This window comes from Gobio gobio, assembly GCF_949357685.1.
Source record: "Gobio gobio genome assembly, chromosome: 25".
NCBI lineage: Eukaryota > Metazoa > Chordata > Actinopteri > Cypriniformes > Gobionidae > Gobio > Gobio gobio.
Window position 1 is genome coordinate 807709 of NC_137121.1, and position 16571 is coordinate 824279.

Consider the following 16571-nt stretch of genomic DNA (forward strand, 5'->3'; position numbering starts at 1 on the left):
ATGTTAAAATAACAGTTTAAATTAAAACTTACGCTTTTCTTTCGTTTTTAAATCTTTTTACAAGAAATCCTGCAGGTCATAAAGAACTTTGTTTTTCCACCTCCAAGAAAGGACAGGTGCTCTCCATTATTTCTCCATTATTTACTTAAAGGCCGTTTTCCTTACTTTACTCGAGGCAAAAAGCCATGTGTTGACTTTAAAACAGAGTAGACTTTACATTATATGAATCTGTGGTGGAATTACTAGATTTTCGCATCGATACATGTTTGTTTTAATGCGGATGCGCTGTCACTTTAATTCAGCGCCAGCACATCAAAAAATCGGAAACGATCAGCACAGCTGTATGGCTGCGCACTCCTGGAACGCACTGACGGACCGAAGCCACGTGCAGTGTGAAAGCTGTATCCGTTAACATGGGTACGGAAAAATTACGCACCGCATACATAGTATGTGAAACGGGCGTCAGCAGGTGCCATTCTCGATGTATGCGCCACTTTCATATGGCTTTCTCGTGCCACAGTGCCTACATACTGTTAGTTTTGTCCACACCCTTCTTTAGGGTGACCACCATCAAACAAACCAAATGTGGGACAATTACTAAGTTTGTGTGGGACAATGTGGGACATGTTACCGACACTAAAACATAACCTGAAACTGTTACACGATGTCTATCTAACTTAATAAAAACATATGTTTTCTGCCTTTCAGATGATAAAAATACTTTGTTCTTTAGTCCCTTCCAGAAAACACCATTACATCACAATGTAACATTTTACATGTCATTTAAATTCAACATCACTGAGCCCAAAGGCAGCAGGCATCAGATCTGACCAAGTCCAATAATGAACAAATAATATATAAAGCAACATGAAATTAGTTCATTGACAGTCTTATATATTATATTATATATTAAGAATATAACCAATTTACCGAATTATCCATTCGTTTTCTGCATGGAACGAATCACCGCTCCACATTTTGATTGACAGCCGTCACAACCTACTAGTGACCGTGTTTACTCCTTTCTTTTCAACCATTGGATAGGATTTTAAAAACGGCTGTTGTATTTGTGAAAGGCGGGATGTTACGTCTGACGAAGCGCTGTTAAATATATCTAGGTGAAAAACGATGCTGCAAAAATAATAAATGAAATGCTTTCTTAAAAAGGCAAAAGAACGCATGCATGTTTTCTTAATATAATAAAAAACCAACAGACTGATGAAAATGCGGGACATTTTCTCAATATGCGACGTGCGGGACAAGGGGTGAAAATGCTCTGCGGTACAACGCAAAGCGGGACGGGTGGTCACCCTACCCTTCTTCCATCATCATTATATTTTAGGGGGAAGCCAAAATGCTCCCATACACGCGATTTGAATGATGCGGGAGGCTTTTCAAGTTCTTCTACTTCTCCGCTAGCCACTGCTGACTGATTAACATGCCCTATTCACGTGAACACATGTGTTTCTCTGAAACTCAGCATCGAGTTTAAAGGAACGAGATCACTTAAAAAGCAATATCGGCTTTTAGTCTGCGATCGCTAAACAATTCAGATTAATCCACAAGTTAAAAAAAAAAAGCACAATAAATCTGCGGGTCACGTGCGTGCCGAACCGTGGGTCGTGATCCGTATGGATCACGGATCAACTGCGATCCGTTACACCCCTATAGGCGGGTGACGTCATCCACCAGGAAATTATAAAGCACACCTGCACCAAACACAGTCAGCTTCTGGATAAGCTGAAGCAAGACAAACGCGGCATGCAGGGAGTATGGCCAAGAGACGCAGCGTCTCGTTCCCTATTCATGGAACTAAATTTACATACGTAACCGAGACGTTCCCTTGCGCTGCGTCATTGCTGTGGGAACGATGTCCCCACTTCCCCACAGGAGCCAGATGCCTGCCTGTGTGTATACAGAACGAGCACCCATGCCCCCGGAGTAGAGTTGAGGTCAAGTTGGTAGAACTTCACAAATGGACCACCCCGCCGCATCACAAACTTCTTGCAGGGATGCCCCTGATAGTAGTGCTTTTGAAGCAGCCATACTCCTTGTAGAGTGGGCCCGTACAGCCAAAGGTGAAGGCTGACCGGCTGCCTCATAAGCCAGTGAGATGGCCTCAACCACCCACTTGCTCATGCTCTGCTTGGATGCTGCCCCATTAACCATACCGGGCACAAAGTCCAAGCGTGATGGTGCCACTGACAATGCTTGAATGTCTCCTATTCTCTTTTTGAGACCAAATAGCAAGCAGAAGGATTGTCTTTAGTGTGATAAACTTCTCAGGAACTTCTTCTATCGGCTCGCAATACACCCCGGTTGGGAACCGCAAGTCATAACCTCAAAGTGCTACGAAGGAAACGAGTGATTAGAGGGTGTCGCCCCAAAGATACACCACCCATAGAAGTGTGGTAAGCAGCTAAGGGTGCCACGTACACCTTTAATGTAGAGGGGGCTAACCCTGCAGGGAGTCCAGCACTGCACCCACTGGGTAGTTAACTGGGTCCCACTGGTGATCTCCGCACCATTAAGTGAAGAGTTCCCGCTTCAAGGAATACATTTTCCTTGTGGAGGGAGCTCTAGAGTGTAGAATGATCTCCACAACCTTAGTTGAGAGACATGATCTTATGAGCTGGGCCCCCTCAGAGGCTAAGCCCACAGTTTCCACAACTCCAGACGAGGGTGCAAGATTGGTGTGCATCTCCTCCTGATCGGAATCTCCTTCGGAGAGCCCTCGAGAAGAGACACTATGTCTGAGAACTATACTCGGACTGGCCAGAACGTCCCGACGCACTCTTTCTAGAACTCCCAGAAGCAGAGCAATCAGGGGAAATGCATATAGAGGCAGCATCGGCCACTCCTGTACCATAGCGTCCAGTCCCAAGGGCGAACCACAGATGACAGTGAGAAGTCTCTGATCATGCAATCAGGTCTATTTCCGCTCTGACAAAGGTCTCCCAAAGGAACTCCATCACCAAGGTGCGATGGCATAACCTTGATAATGCGAAAAGGAAAAACCCTTGGTCTTGAGCCACCTTGAGGCAGTCTCATGTACAACAGGCCACAAGGTATAACGATGGACGCTGCTGCATCAGACTTAACAGTCTCTGATACTGTTTGACAGTGAGGGACTGGTCTAGCTTTACCCCTTTCACTGCTGAGGGAATTCTAACTCACACCCAGATACATAGTTCTCTGTGCTGAAGAAAAAACGCTCTTCTTCGAGTTCAGTCTCAGACCCAGCTTTCTCATGTGTGCGAGAACAACATCTCGATATTGAACTGCCATCTGAGCTGACTGCGCTAGGATCAGCCAGTCATCGATGTAATTGAGAATACAGATGCCCTACATGTGCATGGGAACCAGGGGGCGTATTACAGAAATGTTCTATCTTAGGTCTTAACTTAACTTAAGATATGATAAGTTAATTTAGAATTTTTCACGAATTGTGTATTACAGAAGCAAATCTTAACTTGATTTAGGATTCTTATCCTATCTTACAAAATCTCATTTTATCTGTATAGTTAGGAAATCTTAAACCGCTCCATCGAGTTCGGTAATCAACTGTCAGGTCAGTTACCAAGAAACCGAATGGAAGCACCCAATATTGGTACGCTTCTCCCACGAAAGCAAACCTCAGGAACTTCCTGTGCTGTGGAAGGATGGATACATGGAAATATGCGTCTTTGAGATCTATCGTGGCAAACCAGTCCTTGGACCTGATCTGTGACACAATCTGTTTGAGTGTAAGCATCTTGAACTTGAGCTTTGCTACAGCGTGATTGAAAATGCACAGATCTAAAATGGGACACAACCCCCCATCCTTCTTTGGCATGATGCTGGTACATGAAGTACCAGCTATAAAACCCTGCTGGGAAGAGGGACCCTCTCTATAGCCTCTTTTTGCAGAAGAGTCTGTACTTCTTTAGTCATAACCAGAGCCTGCTTGCGGCCCACCATTGTGGGCAGAACCCCGTTGAAACTGGCCGGACGATGTCTGAACTGAATGGCGTACCCCATTTTTACAATCTGCAGGACCCAACTGAAGTTTTATCTTAAGAGCCATATAATATAATATGTTTGCTTATTTAGATAAATCGAACAGAGCTGTTTGACTTGTAATGTCTGTACAATGTAGAGATGCAGTTAGACAAACTAGGTTATTTATATGTACAAATCATATGATTGCCTCATTCCGAAACATTTCTAATATACACCGATCAGTCATAATATTATGACCACTCTCCTAACATTGTGTTGGTCCCTCTTTTGCTGCCCTGCTCAGCCCTGACCCGTCAAGGCATGGACTCCACTAGACCCCTGAATGTGTGCTAGGGTATCTGGAACCAAGATTTTAGTGGCAGATCCTTTTAAATATAATCCTTATAATCCTATAAGTTGTAAGGTGGTGCCTCCATGGATCGGACTTGTTTGTTCAGCACATCCCACATATGCTCGATTGGATTGAGATCTGTGAAATTTGGAGGTCAAGTCAACGCCTCAAACTGGTTGTTGTGCTCCTCAAAGCATTCCTGAAGCATTTGTGGCGGCGCATAATCTGCTGAAAGAGCCACAGCCACAGGGAAAACCGTCTCCATGAGAGGCTGGACATGGGCTCAGCAATGCTTAGGTAGGAGAGACGTGTCAAAGCCACATCCACATGATGGAGGACCCAAGGTTTCCCAGCAGAACATTGCCCAAAGCATCACTGCCTCCGCCGCCACACCTTCTTCCCATAATGCACCTGGTGCCATGTGTTCCCCAGGTAAGCCACGCACACACATCCGGCCATCCACTTGATGTAGAAGAAGACGTGATCATCAGGCCAGGCCGCCTTCTTCCATTGCTCCTGTGGTCCAGTTCTGATGCTCACATGCCACTGTTGGTGCTTTGGGCGGGGTCAGGGGTCAGCATGGGCACCCTGACGGGTCTCAATGAGCCTTGGCTGCCCATGACCCTGTGGCCGGTTCTCCACTGGTCCTTCATGACCCTGTGGCCGGTTCTCCACTGGTCCTCCATGACCCTGTGGCCGGTTCTCCACTGGTCCTTCATGACCCTGTGGCCGGTTCTCCACTGGTCCTTCATGACCCTGTGGCCGGTTCTCCACTGGTCCTTCATGACCCTGTGGCCGGTTCTCCACTGGTCCTCCATGACCCTGTGGCCGGTTCTCCACTGGTCCTTCATGACCCTGTGGCCGGTTCTCCACTGGTCCTTCATGACCCTGTGGCCGGTTCTCCACTGGTCCTCCATGACCCTGTGGCCGGTTCTCCACTGGTCCTTCATGACCCTGTGGCCGGTTCTCCACTGGTCCTTCATGACCCTGTGGCCGGTTCTCCACTGGTCCTCCATGACCCTGTGGCCGGTTCTCCACTGGTCCTTCATGACCCTGTGGCCGGTTCTCCACTGGTCCTTCATGACCCTGTGGCCGGTTCTCCACTGTTCCTTCATGACCCTGTGGCCGGTTCTCCACTGGTCCTTCATGACCCTGTGGCCGGTTCTCCACTGGTCCTTCATGACCCTGTGGCCGGTTCTCCACTGGTCCTCCATGACCCTGTGGCCGGTTCTCCACTGTTCCTTCATGACCCTGTGGCCGGTTCTCCACTGGTCCTTCATGACCCTGTGGCCGGTTCTCCACTGGTCCTTCATGACCCTGTGGCCGGTTCTCCACTGGTCCTCCATGACCCTGTGGCTGGTTCTCCACTGGTCCTTCATGACCCTGTGGCCGGTTCTCCACTGGTCCTCCATGACCCTGTGGCCGGTTCTCCACTGGTCCTTCATGACCCTGTGGCCGGTTCTCCACTGGTCCTCCATGACCCTGTGGCCGGTTCTCCACTGGTCCTCCATGACCCTGTGGCCGGTTCTCCACTGGTCCTTCATGACCCTGTGTCCGGTTCTCCACTGGTCCTCCATGACCCTGTGGCCGGTTCTCCACTGGTCCTTCATGACCCTGTGGCCGGTTCTCCACTGGTCCTTCATGACCCTGTGGCCGGTTCTCCACTGGTCCTTCATGACCCTGTGGCCGGTTCTCCACTGGTCCTCCATGACCCTGTGGCCGGTTCTCCACTGGTCCTTCATGACCCTGTGGCCGGTTCTCCACTGGTCCTCCATGACCCTGTGGCCGGTTCTCCACTGGTCCTCCATGATCCTGTGGCCGGTTCTCCACTGGTCCTTCATGACCCTGTGGCCGGTTCTCCACTGGTCTTTCATGACCCTGTGGCCGGTTCTCCACTGGTCCTTCATGACCCTGTGGCCGTTTCTCCACTGGTCCTTCATGACCCTGTGGCCGGTTCTCCACTGGTCCTCCATGACCCTGTGGCCGGTTCTCCACTGGTCCTCCATGACCCTGTGGCCAGTTCTCCACTGGTCCTCCATGACCCTGTGGCCGGTTCTCCACTGGTCCTCCATGACCCTGTGGCCGGTTCTCCACTGGTCCTCCATGATCCTGTGGCCGGTTCTCCACTGGTCCTTCATGACCCTGTGGCCGGTTCTCCACTGGTCTTTCATGACCCTGTGGCCGGTTCTCCACTGGTCCTTCATGACCCTGTGGCCGTTTCTCCACTGGTCCTTCATGACCCTGTGGCCGGTTCTCCACTGGTCCTCCATGACCCTGTGGCCGGTTCTCCACTGGTCCTCCATGACCCTGTGGCCGGTTCTCCACTGGTCCTCCATGACCCTGTGGCCGGTTCTCCACTGGTCCTCCATGACCCTGTGGCCGGTTCTCCACTGGTCCTCCATGACCCTGTGGCCGGTTCTCCACTGGTCCTTCATGACCCTGTGGCCGGTTCTCCACTGGTCCTTCATGACCCTGTGGCCGGTTCTCCACTGGTCCTCCATGACCCTGTGGCCGGTTCTCCACTGGTCCTCCATGACCCTGTGGCCGGTTCTCCACTGGTCCTCCATGACCCTGTGGCCGGTTCTCCACTGATCCTTCATGACCCTGTGGCCGGTTCTCCACTGGTCCTTCATGACCCTGTGGCCGGTTCTCCACTGGTCCTCCATGACCCTGTGGCCGGTTCTCCACTGGTCCTTCATGACCCTGTGGCCGGTTCTCCACTGGTCCTTCATGACCCTGTGGCCGGTTCTCCACTGGTCCTTCATGACCCTGTGGCCAGTTCTCCACTGGTCCTCCATGACCCTGTGGCCGGTTCTCCACTGGTCTTTCATGACCCTGTGGCCGGTTCTCCACTGGTCCTTCATGACCCTGTGGCCGGTTCTCCACTGGTCCTTCATGACCCTGTGGCCGGTTCTCCACTGGTCCTTCATGACCCTGTGGCCGGTTCTCCACTGGTCCTCCATGACCCTGTGGCCGGTTCTCCACTGGTCCTTCATGACCCTGTGGCCGGTTCTCCACTGGTCCTTCATGACCCTGTGGCCGGTTCTCCACTGGTCCTCCATGACCCTGTGGCCGGTTCTCCACTGGTCCTCCATGATCCTGTGGCCGGTTCTCCACTGGTCCTTCATGACCCTGTGGCCGGTTCTCCACTGATCTTTCATGACCCTGTGGCCGGTTCTCCACTGGTCCTTCATGACCCTGTGGCCGTTTCTCCACTGGTCCTTCATGACCCTGTGGCCCGTTCTCCACTGGTCCTCCATGACCCTGTGGCCGGTTCTCCACTGGTCCTCCATGACCCTGTGGCCGGTTCTCCACTGTTCCTTCATGACCCTGTGGCCGGTTCTCCACTGGTCCTCCATGACCCTGTGGCTGGTTCTCCACTGGTCCTTCATGACCCTGTGGCCGGTTCTCCACTGGTCCTCCATGACCCTGTGGCCGGTTCTCCACTGGTCCTTCATGACCCTGTGGCCGGTTCTCCACTGGTCCTCCATGACCCTGTGGCCGGTTCTCCACTGGTCCTCCATGACCCTGTGGCCGGTTCTCCACTGGTCCTTCATGACCCTGTGTCCGGTTCTCCACTGGTCCTCCATGACCCTGTGGCCGGTTCTCCACTGGTCCTTCATGACCCTGTGGCCGGTTCTCCACTGGTCCTTCATGACCCTGTGGCCGGTTCTCCACTGGTCCTTCATGACCCTGTGGCCGGTTCTCCACTGGTCCTCCATGACCCTGTGGCCGGTTCTCCACTGGTCCTTCATGACCCTGTGGCCGGTTCTCCACTGGTCCTCCATGACCCTGTGGCCGGTTCTCCACTGGTCCTCCATGATCCTGTGGCCGGTTCTCCACTGGTCCTTCATGACCCTGTGGCCGGTTCTCCACTGGTCTTTCATGACCCTGTGGCCGGTTCTCCACTGGTCCTTCATGACCCTGTGGCCGTTTCTCCACTGGTCCTTCATGACCCTGTGGCCGGTTCTCCACTGGTCCTCCATGACCCTGTGGCCGGTTCTCCACTGGTCCTCCATGACCCTGTGGCCAGTTCTCCACTGGTCCTCCATGACCCTGTGGCCGGTTCTCCACTGGTCCTCCATGACCCTGTGGCCGGTTCTCCACTGGTCCTCCATGATCCTGTGGCCGGTTCTCCACTGGTCCTTCATGACCCTGTGGCCGGTTCTCCACTGGTCTTTCATGACCCTGTGGCCGGTTCTCCACTGGTCCTTCATGACCCTGTGGCCGTTTCTCCACTGGTCCTTCATGACCCTGTGGCCGGTTCTCCACTGGTCCTCCATGACCCTGTGGCCGGTTCTCCACTGGTCCTCCATGACCCTGTGGCCGGTTCTCCACTGGTCCTCCATGACCCTGTGGCCGGTTCTCCACTGGTCCTCCATGACCCTGTGGCCGGTTCTCCACTGGTCCTCCATGACCCTGTGGCCGGTTCTCCACTGGTCCTTCATGACCCTGTGGCCGGTTCTCCACTGGTCCTTCATGACCCTGTGGCCGGTTCTCCACTGGTCCTCCATGACCCTGTGGCCGGTTCTCCACTGGTCCTCCATGACCCTGTGGCCGGTTCTCCACTGGTCCTCCATGACCCTGTGGCCGGTTCTCCACTGATCCTTCATGACCCTGTGGCCGGTTCTCCACTGGTCCTTCATGACCCTGTGGCCGGTTCTCCACTGGTCCTCCATGACCCTGTGGCCGGTTCTCCACTGGTCCTTCATGACCCTGTGGCCGGTTCTCCACTGGTCCTTCATGACCCTGTGGCCGGTTCTCCACTGGTCCTTCATGACCCTGTGGCCAGTTCTCCACTGGTCCTCCATGACCCTGTGGCCGGTTCTCCACTGGTCTTTCATGACCCTGTGGCCGGTTCTCCACTGGTCCTTCATGACCCTGTGGCCGGTTCTCCACTGGTCCTTCATGACCCTGTGGCCGGTTCTCCACTGGTCCTTCATGACCCTGTGGCCGGTTCTCCACTGGTCCTCCATGACCCTGTGGCCGGTTCTCCACTGGTCCTTCATGACCCTGTGGCCGGTTCTCCACTGGTCCTTCATGACCCTGTGGCCGGTTCTCCACTGGTCCTCCATGACCCTGTGGCCGGTTCTCCACTGGTCCTCCATGATCCTGTGGCCGGTTCTCCACTGGTCCTTCATGACCCTGTGGCCGGTTCTCCACTGATCTTTCATGACCCTGTGGCCGGTTCTCCACTGGTCCTTCATGACCCTGTGGCCGTTTCTCCACTGGTCCTTCATGACCCTGTGGCCCGTTCTCCACTGGTCCTCCATGACCCTGTGGCCGGTTCTCCACTGGTCCTCCATGACCCTGTGGCCGGTTCTCCACTGGTCCTCCATGACCCTGTGGCCGGTTCTCCACTGGTCCTCCATGACCCTGTGGCCGGTTCTCCACTGGTCCTCCATGATCCTGTGGCCGGTTCTCCACTGGTCCTTCATGACCCTGTGGCCGGTTCTCCACTGGTCTTTCATGACCCTGTGGCCGGTTCTCCACTGGTCCTTCATGACCCTGTGGCCGTTTCTCCACTGGTCCTTCATGACGCTGTGGCCGGTTCTCCACTGGTCCTCCATGACCCTGTGGCCGGTTCTCCACTGGTCCTCCATGACCCTGTGGCCGGTTCTCCACTGGTCCTCCATGACCCTGTGGCCGGTTCTCCACTGGTCCTCCATGACCCTGTGGCCGGTTCTCCACTGGTCCTCCATGACCCTGTGGCCGGTTCTCCACTGGTCCTTCATGACCCTGTGGCCGGTTCTCCACTGGTCCTTCATGACCCTGTGGCCGGTTCTCCACTGGTCCTCCATGACCCTGTGGCCGGTTCTCCACTGGTCCTCCATGATCCTGTGGCCGGTTCTCCACTGGTCCTTCATGACCCTGTGGCCGGTTCTCCACTGGTCTTTCATGACCCTGTGGCCGGTTCTCCACTGGTCCTTCATGACCCTGTGGCCGGTTCTCCACTGGTCCTTCATGACCCTGTGGCCGGTTCTCCACTGGTCCTCCATGACCCTGTGGCCGGTTCTCCACTGGTCCTCCATGACCCTGTGGCCGGTTCTCCACTGGTCCTCCATGACCCTGTGGCCGGTTCTCCACTGGTCCTCCATGACCCTGTGGCCGGTTCTCCACTGGTCCTCCATGACCCTGTGGCCGGTTCTCCACTGGTCCTTCATGACCCTGTGGCCGGTTCTCCACTGGTCCTCCATGACCCTGTGGCCGGTTCTCCACTGGTCCGTCATGACCCTGTGGCCGGTTCTCCACTGGTCCTCCATGACCCTGTGGCCGGTTCTCCACTGGTCCTCCATGACCCTGTGGCCGGTTCTCCACTGGTCCTCCATGACCCTGTGGCCGGTTCTCCACTGGTCCTTCATGTCCCTGTGGCCGGTTCTCCACTGGTCCTCCATGACCCTGTGGCCGGTTCTCCACTGGTCCTTCATGACCCTGTGGCCGGTTCTCCACTGGTCTTTCATGACCCTGTGGCCGGTTCTCCACTGGTCCTTCATGACCCTGTGGCCGGTTCTCCACTGGTCCTTCATGACCCTGTGGCCGGTTCTCCACTGGTCCTTCATGTCCCTGTGGCCGGTTCTCCACTGGTCCTCCATGACCCTGTGGCCGGTTCTCCACTGGTCCTCCATGACCCTGTGGCCGGTTCTCCACTGGTCCTCCATGACCCTGTGGCCGGTTCTCCACTGGTCCTCCATGACCCTGTGGCCGGTTCTCCACTGGTCCTTCATGTCCCTGTGGCCGGTTCTCCACTGGTCCTCCATGACCCTGTGGCCGGTTCTCCACTGGTCCTTCATGTCCCTGTGGCCGGTTCTCCACTGGTCCTCCATGACCCTGTGGCCGGTTCTCCACTGGTCCTCCATGACCCTGTGGCCGGTTCTCCACTGGTCCTCCATAACCCTGTGGCCAGTTCTCCACTGGTCCTTCATGACCCTGTGGCCGGTTCTCCACTGGTCCTCCATGACCCTGTGGCCGGTTCTCCACTGGTCCTCCATGACCCTGTGGCCGGTTCTCCACTGGTCCTCCATAACCCTGTGGCCAGTTCTCCACTGGTCCTCCATGACCCTGTGGCCGGTTCTCCACTGGTCCTTCATGACCCTGTGGCCGGTTCTCCACTGGTCCTTCCTTGGAGCACTTTTGATAGAGACTGACCACTGTAGACCGGGAACACCCCACAAGAGCTGCAGTTTTGGAGATGTTCTGACCCAGTCCTCTAGCCGTCACAATCTGGCCCTTGTCAAACTCGCTCAAATCCTCACGCTTGCCCATTTTCCTGCTTTGACTCAGCAAGCACTGTACATTATGGGAACCTAAAATTGTTAGTTGTTGAGTCCTAATCCTCACCATGATAGTAGTTGAAATAAAAGCAAAAACTGAATTAAATAAATGGTGCTCTGGCCTTGAATGGAAGAAAAGACAAGACAAGCAATGGTAATTTAAATGGTAAAAAGATATTTCTTGAATTGTTTCATACATATAATTTCCCCTTCAGATCCATGTGATGATGATCCAGGTGTTTTAAGAGCTGAATTATCCTGCGGTCACGTCACTGATCCACAGACACTGACTGACTACTGCAGAATACAGCTGACTGATGTAAGTGTAGTTTTTAAATCATAAGCAGTTTTTCATTATTAATGCAGTTTTCATTTTCAAATATTCTGTTCTGTCAATTGTTTCAACATTTTAACAACATTCGACATGCATATATACTTATAGAACACATCACATATGATAAGCTTTTATGTTTAGCATACATACAGCACTGTGAATACAATTTGAGCAATAGACTAAATTATTTCTCTTAACAAGACTTGGATTTAATGGCTCAATGTTTGTGGATTCATTTTATGAACTATCTTTTTAGCTTTGGTTAGCTATACTTTCAATATAGGGACCAAATTCTCTCTGGTTTCATTAAAAATATCTTCATTTATGTTTCAAGTATGGACGAAAGTCTAATGGATTTGGAATGACATGAGGGTGGGGTTGCACATTAACTCGTTTGAAGGGTCATGGCCCACAAATGCCCCCCTTGTTGCCAGCTCTGAGGAAATTATGACAGATTGTTAATTTTTGGGTGAACTATCATTTTAATTCCAGGGTAAAGCCGAGCTGAGATGTCCTATGTGTAGCGGTCAATGGTCTTACACTGAAGTGCGTAAACTAGCCAAACTCACAACTGAAGAACAGCAGTACTTTGAGGAAACTCTTGCCAACAACGCAACCAGAAAGATCGTAGACATCAAGAATGTGAGTATATTTCCTAAAGCGTTTCATTCTTACAAACATCAGTATGGTTAAGCTCATGTGCTCTTTCTGTCTCTTCCAGTGTCCTGGTTGTGACTGGTTGATTGAGAGATCAGATTTGTCTAATCTCAGCGTGCAATGCACCATTTGTTCTGTAAATAAGGGCAAAATCTTTTTGTTCTGCTGGCAGTGTTTGAGAGAGTGGAAAGGTTCAATTGCTCGATCTGATCGATGTGACAATGAAGGCTGTACCAATAATGATCTGGATCTGCTGAGATATTGTGCAAATATTATTTTAAAAGATGCTGCAAATATTGAATGTCCAGCTGTTCGTGCTTGTATAACATGTGGCATGCTGATCAACCACAACACAATGAATTGTAAATCTGTTACATGCTCTAGATGTCATACAGTGTTTTGTTTTGTCTGTCTCAAGCTCAAATCTGAATGTGGGAAGACAGGGGGTTACTATCAACCCTGTTCAGATGGTTTGGCTCCACGGCAGACTTCAATTCCATTTTGGAGAGATAAACAATAAATTAAGTAAGTAAGTACGGATAATAGTGATCTTTGAATTTATTTTATAAGAAAATGTAAAAAGGGGATGTTTGGACATAGTAATAGTTTTAAGTAATAGATGAGAAATCTTGCTCCATTGTAATTCCTGGTGTTATTTAATAATTTCATTATTATTGCTATTCAGTAAATAATTAAAAAAATAACATAACTAATATGCCAATTGAGTGGAATCCTCTGAATTCATAATCTATTGCTATTACTACAGCCCTCCAATTCAAAATCAGGGTAAAAATATATAATGTATCGATCTTATCTCTGGTGAATTTAAGACCATGTTTGAAAACGCATCTTTTTCGCTCTGTTTTGGCCTTCCGTCCACACTGAGACGGTGAAGGACAAGTCAACGTTAAGTCACATTTGCTGTCCTGCAGCAAAACACGAATGGAGTTGCGTTTTAGACCAAACATAATGGTTGACCGAGTGCGACCTGGACGCATCAGTGAATGGGGAGTTTATTTTGCTAAATATATTGATCCTGCCAGAAGAATTGTGTGATAACTTTATATCATCTCAGTGAGCTTGTATGAGGTTTTATGCATGTGCAGTAAGTTGAATTTGGCATGTACTGACGTTTCAGTGTGGATGAGAAACTTTCAAGTATAGGTCTCTGCAGGTTAGTAATAAGAGTTACCAGACCAGTGGGCGTGGCCATAAACAGAGGGCCGTTTTCCACTGTGTTACCTGATTTGCTCATGTCACAGTGTGGGTAGAGTTTAGGGGTGGGGTCAGGTGAAGAGGATCGTTTTCATTGCGTGATTTATAAACACCCATCAGTTTGAAAACACCCACAAATTTGGAAATGCCCACTCTTGTTCCGTAGAGACCTCATACTCGAAACTTTTGGAAAGTGCTAGTGTGGACGGAGAGCGTTTTGAAACGAAAACTCTGTTTTCAAAACTACCCGGATTAATGTAGACGTAGCCTAAATCTTTTTGATTGGTTATCTGTTTTTCCCCTATTATTAAATTACTCTTCATCATCAAAATTAAATAAATTGAATATTTCATTTTTTTCTTTACAAACATGATTGTATTTTATATACTGTATACTTAAAACAATGACAGCTGAGATAAATTTGCCATGTGGGTGTTTAAGAGGGTACATTTTCATACATTTTTAATTCTTATTTAATGCTGCGTTCCAATGAAGAATACTGTAAAATCTGATCATTTACAAGTGCTGATACAGTGAAAATGCGATGCCAACTTCTGTGCTACGCTAACATACTGCAGTTCTCTTCTGGGGCTCTAGAACAATACCTGTAGTGTTGCTTAATAATGCTTAATAAAAAATAAAAAAATCCCATTGGATTTTATTGTCGTGGTTGTTTTGCCAGTAGATTGTGTTTATGCAAACTGATCGTGATTGTTTAAAGTAACAAAGTTACCCAATCATATTTAACCTGGACACAACTTTGTACAGAACGTTATTTGTGAATATTTTGGAGTGATTCAGAATTTCATCTTTCTGGAAAACGCTGATTTAGTAAAATAAAGTGTAATTTTATCTTTTGAAAAAGTCTTTGTTCAAATCTTATGTGAGCTTGATTTAAGGATACAAAAATAGTTTTTAGTAAAATATAGACCAAATAATTCACGAGTTTGTTTGTCCATATAATCTTTAAGCTATTAAGGTTAAGTGACTTTGGTAGCTTCAACTCAAGCTTATACCTCCCCCAGTGGAACTACTAATGCTTGGAAGATGAGTATGGTGGCAAAATGCCTAAATTATGTTGGTGAGCTGGAGGAAGGCTAAAACAGCTGATGCCAGAACAAGGTGAGCGGCTGCTTAAATGCTCCGGCAGTTAATTGAAGGATTAGATGGGTTCACTCCTCACAAAATTATGTTTAGGAACTTCACTAAAGTGAAAAAAATATCACGGCATCTTCATCACAGCTCCTGTTAGTGGGTGGGATATATTAGGCAGCAAGTGAACATTTTGTCCTCAGAGTTGATGTGTTAGAAGCAGGAAAAATGGGCAAGAGTAAGGATTTGAGCGAGTTTGACAAGGGCCAGATTGTGACGGCTAGACGACTGGGTCAGAGCATCCAAGGAAGGACAGTGGTGCAACGAAGGTATATGGCCATGTCACTACTTTTTTGATACTGTGAACTCTTTGCACACTTTCATGACTGGTTCGCACAGGCATGCCCGTGTTTCAGAGATCCAGAAGGAGCGTTATCCTCACAGAAGATGTCTTGAACAATTTACAGATACAAGGTGGAGCTCTAAATCTGGCTCCATCAGCAAAGTACTGACATTATCTAATGTAATTTTAGAAACACTGCCGTACTGTGAAAACAAGTTCAGTCTTCACTCATGCATCAAATTCAGTAAATGTGCAAATTCAGTAAGTTCAATAAAAATGTATTTCTGTTGGTGATATTTGGGAAATTATTTGAGACCAGTGATGTTGCTATACCAGGGCTTTATAGAGCAGCACAATATCAGTCACTGACTGCCTATCGCTGATCATGTATGTACAGTTCCAAGAAAATGTGCAAAATTATTTCGCCAAAGTTTTAACGTTCATGGATGACTGATGGAAAAGAATTCACCAGCACCAGAGTTAGACAGCCGGCCTGACTGAAAGAGTCTCTGGTTTCATGTAGTTTAGGCAAATCCACAGCCATATGCTGATCTCAACATTCTATGGATTGATATTTTAGACCGTCAAATCACTGAATTGGACAGCCACTTCCAAGAGGATCAATGCGGATTAATGTGTGCAGCAGCTGCTTTTTTGCCTGGCTCTGATTTTATTTTTATTTTTTAAAAGGCGAGCTACTGAGGACGCCCTGCAAAAAAATATGCCATTTCATTTGAAGAAGCCGAACTATGCATTTTCTTTCAACTTATCTTTTTTCAAATTATCCAACTGTGCAGGAAAATAGACAATGGCCACTCTTTCTCTTCCCTCATGGAAGTTTTGGTCACCTTCCTCTCTGATGTCTTCCCAAACATAGACTCTTAAAGATAAGGATCACACTGCCAAAGACTTCCTGTAGTGTAGAAAGACTTTTCTCAACAGTAGGAAGAGTCAAATCTAAAAAAATATATAATGCCATTATTGACATTTAAAATAATCGCAATCCCATGGTTTAAATTACAGCCGCTGAGCTATGTTGTATGCTTTTGTGCTGCTGAAACAGTGAAGTAAAAATGCTGTAATTTAAAGAGTACAGGTGTTCAGCTGTATGTATATATATATATATATTTGTTTAATATGTTTAATATTGTTTAAATCTTTACCTGCTGTTTTTCGTACATGATGGTGGATTCTCTGGACTGAGTATGATGACATCATTGACTTTTTTTAATCGCCCTGGTAGACTCATGTAACAGGTAATCAAAGATATATATATATATATATATATATATATATATATATATATATATATATATAGAGAGAGAG

The 16571-nt window shown here is 49.0% G+C and overlaps 1 protein-coding gene across 2 annotated transcripts in view; it reads left to right on the forward strand.

Moving 5' to 3' along the window:
• The window catches only part of LOC307121313 (E3 ubiquitin-protein ligase RNF19B-like), a 32816-nt gene that overhangs the window by 3066 nt on the left and 13179 nt on the right, over nt 1-16571 (forward strand). Inside the window, exons 2-4 of one of the 2 annotated variants that reach the window (XR_013815940.1) lie at nt 11820-11923; nt 12431-12580; nt 12660-13120. Coding sequence is in view for 1 of the 2 variants with exons in the window: in XM_079808831.1 (XP_079664957.1) it covers nt 11820-11923; nt 12431-12580; nt 12660-13115 (710 nt within the window). In the remaining variant the exon portion in view is untranslated. Of the gene's footprint in view, nt 1-11819; nt 11924-12430; nt 12581-12659; nt 14670-16571 lie in introns of those variants that run through there. The other variant, XM_079808831.1, reaches the window with a different exon arrangement.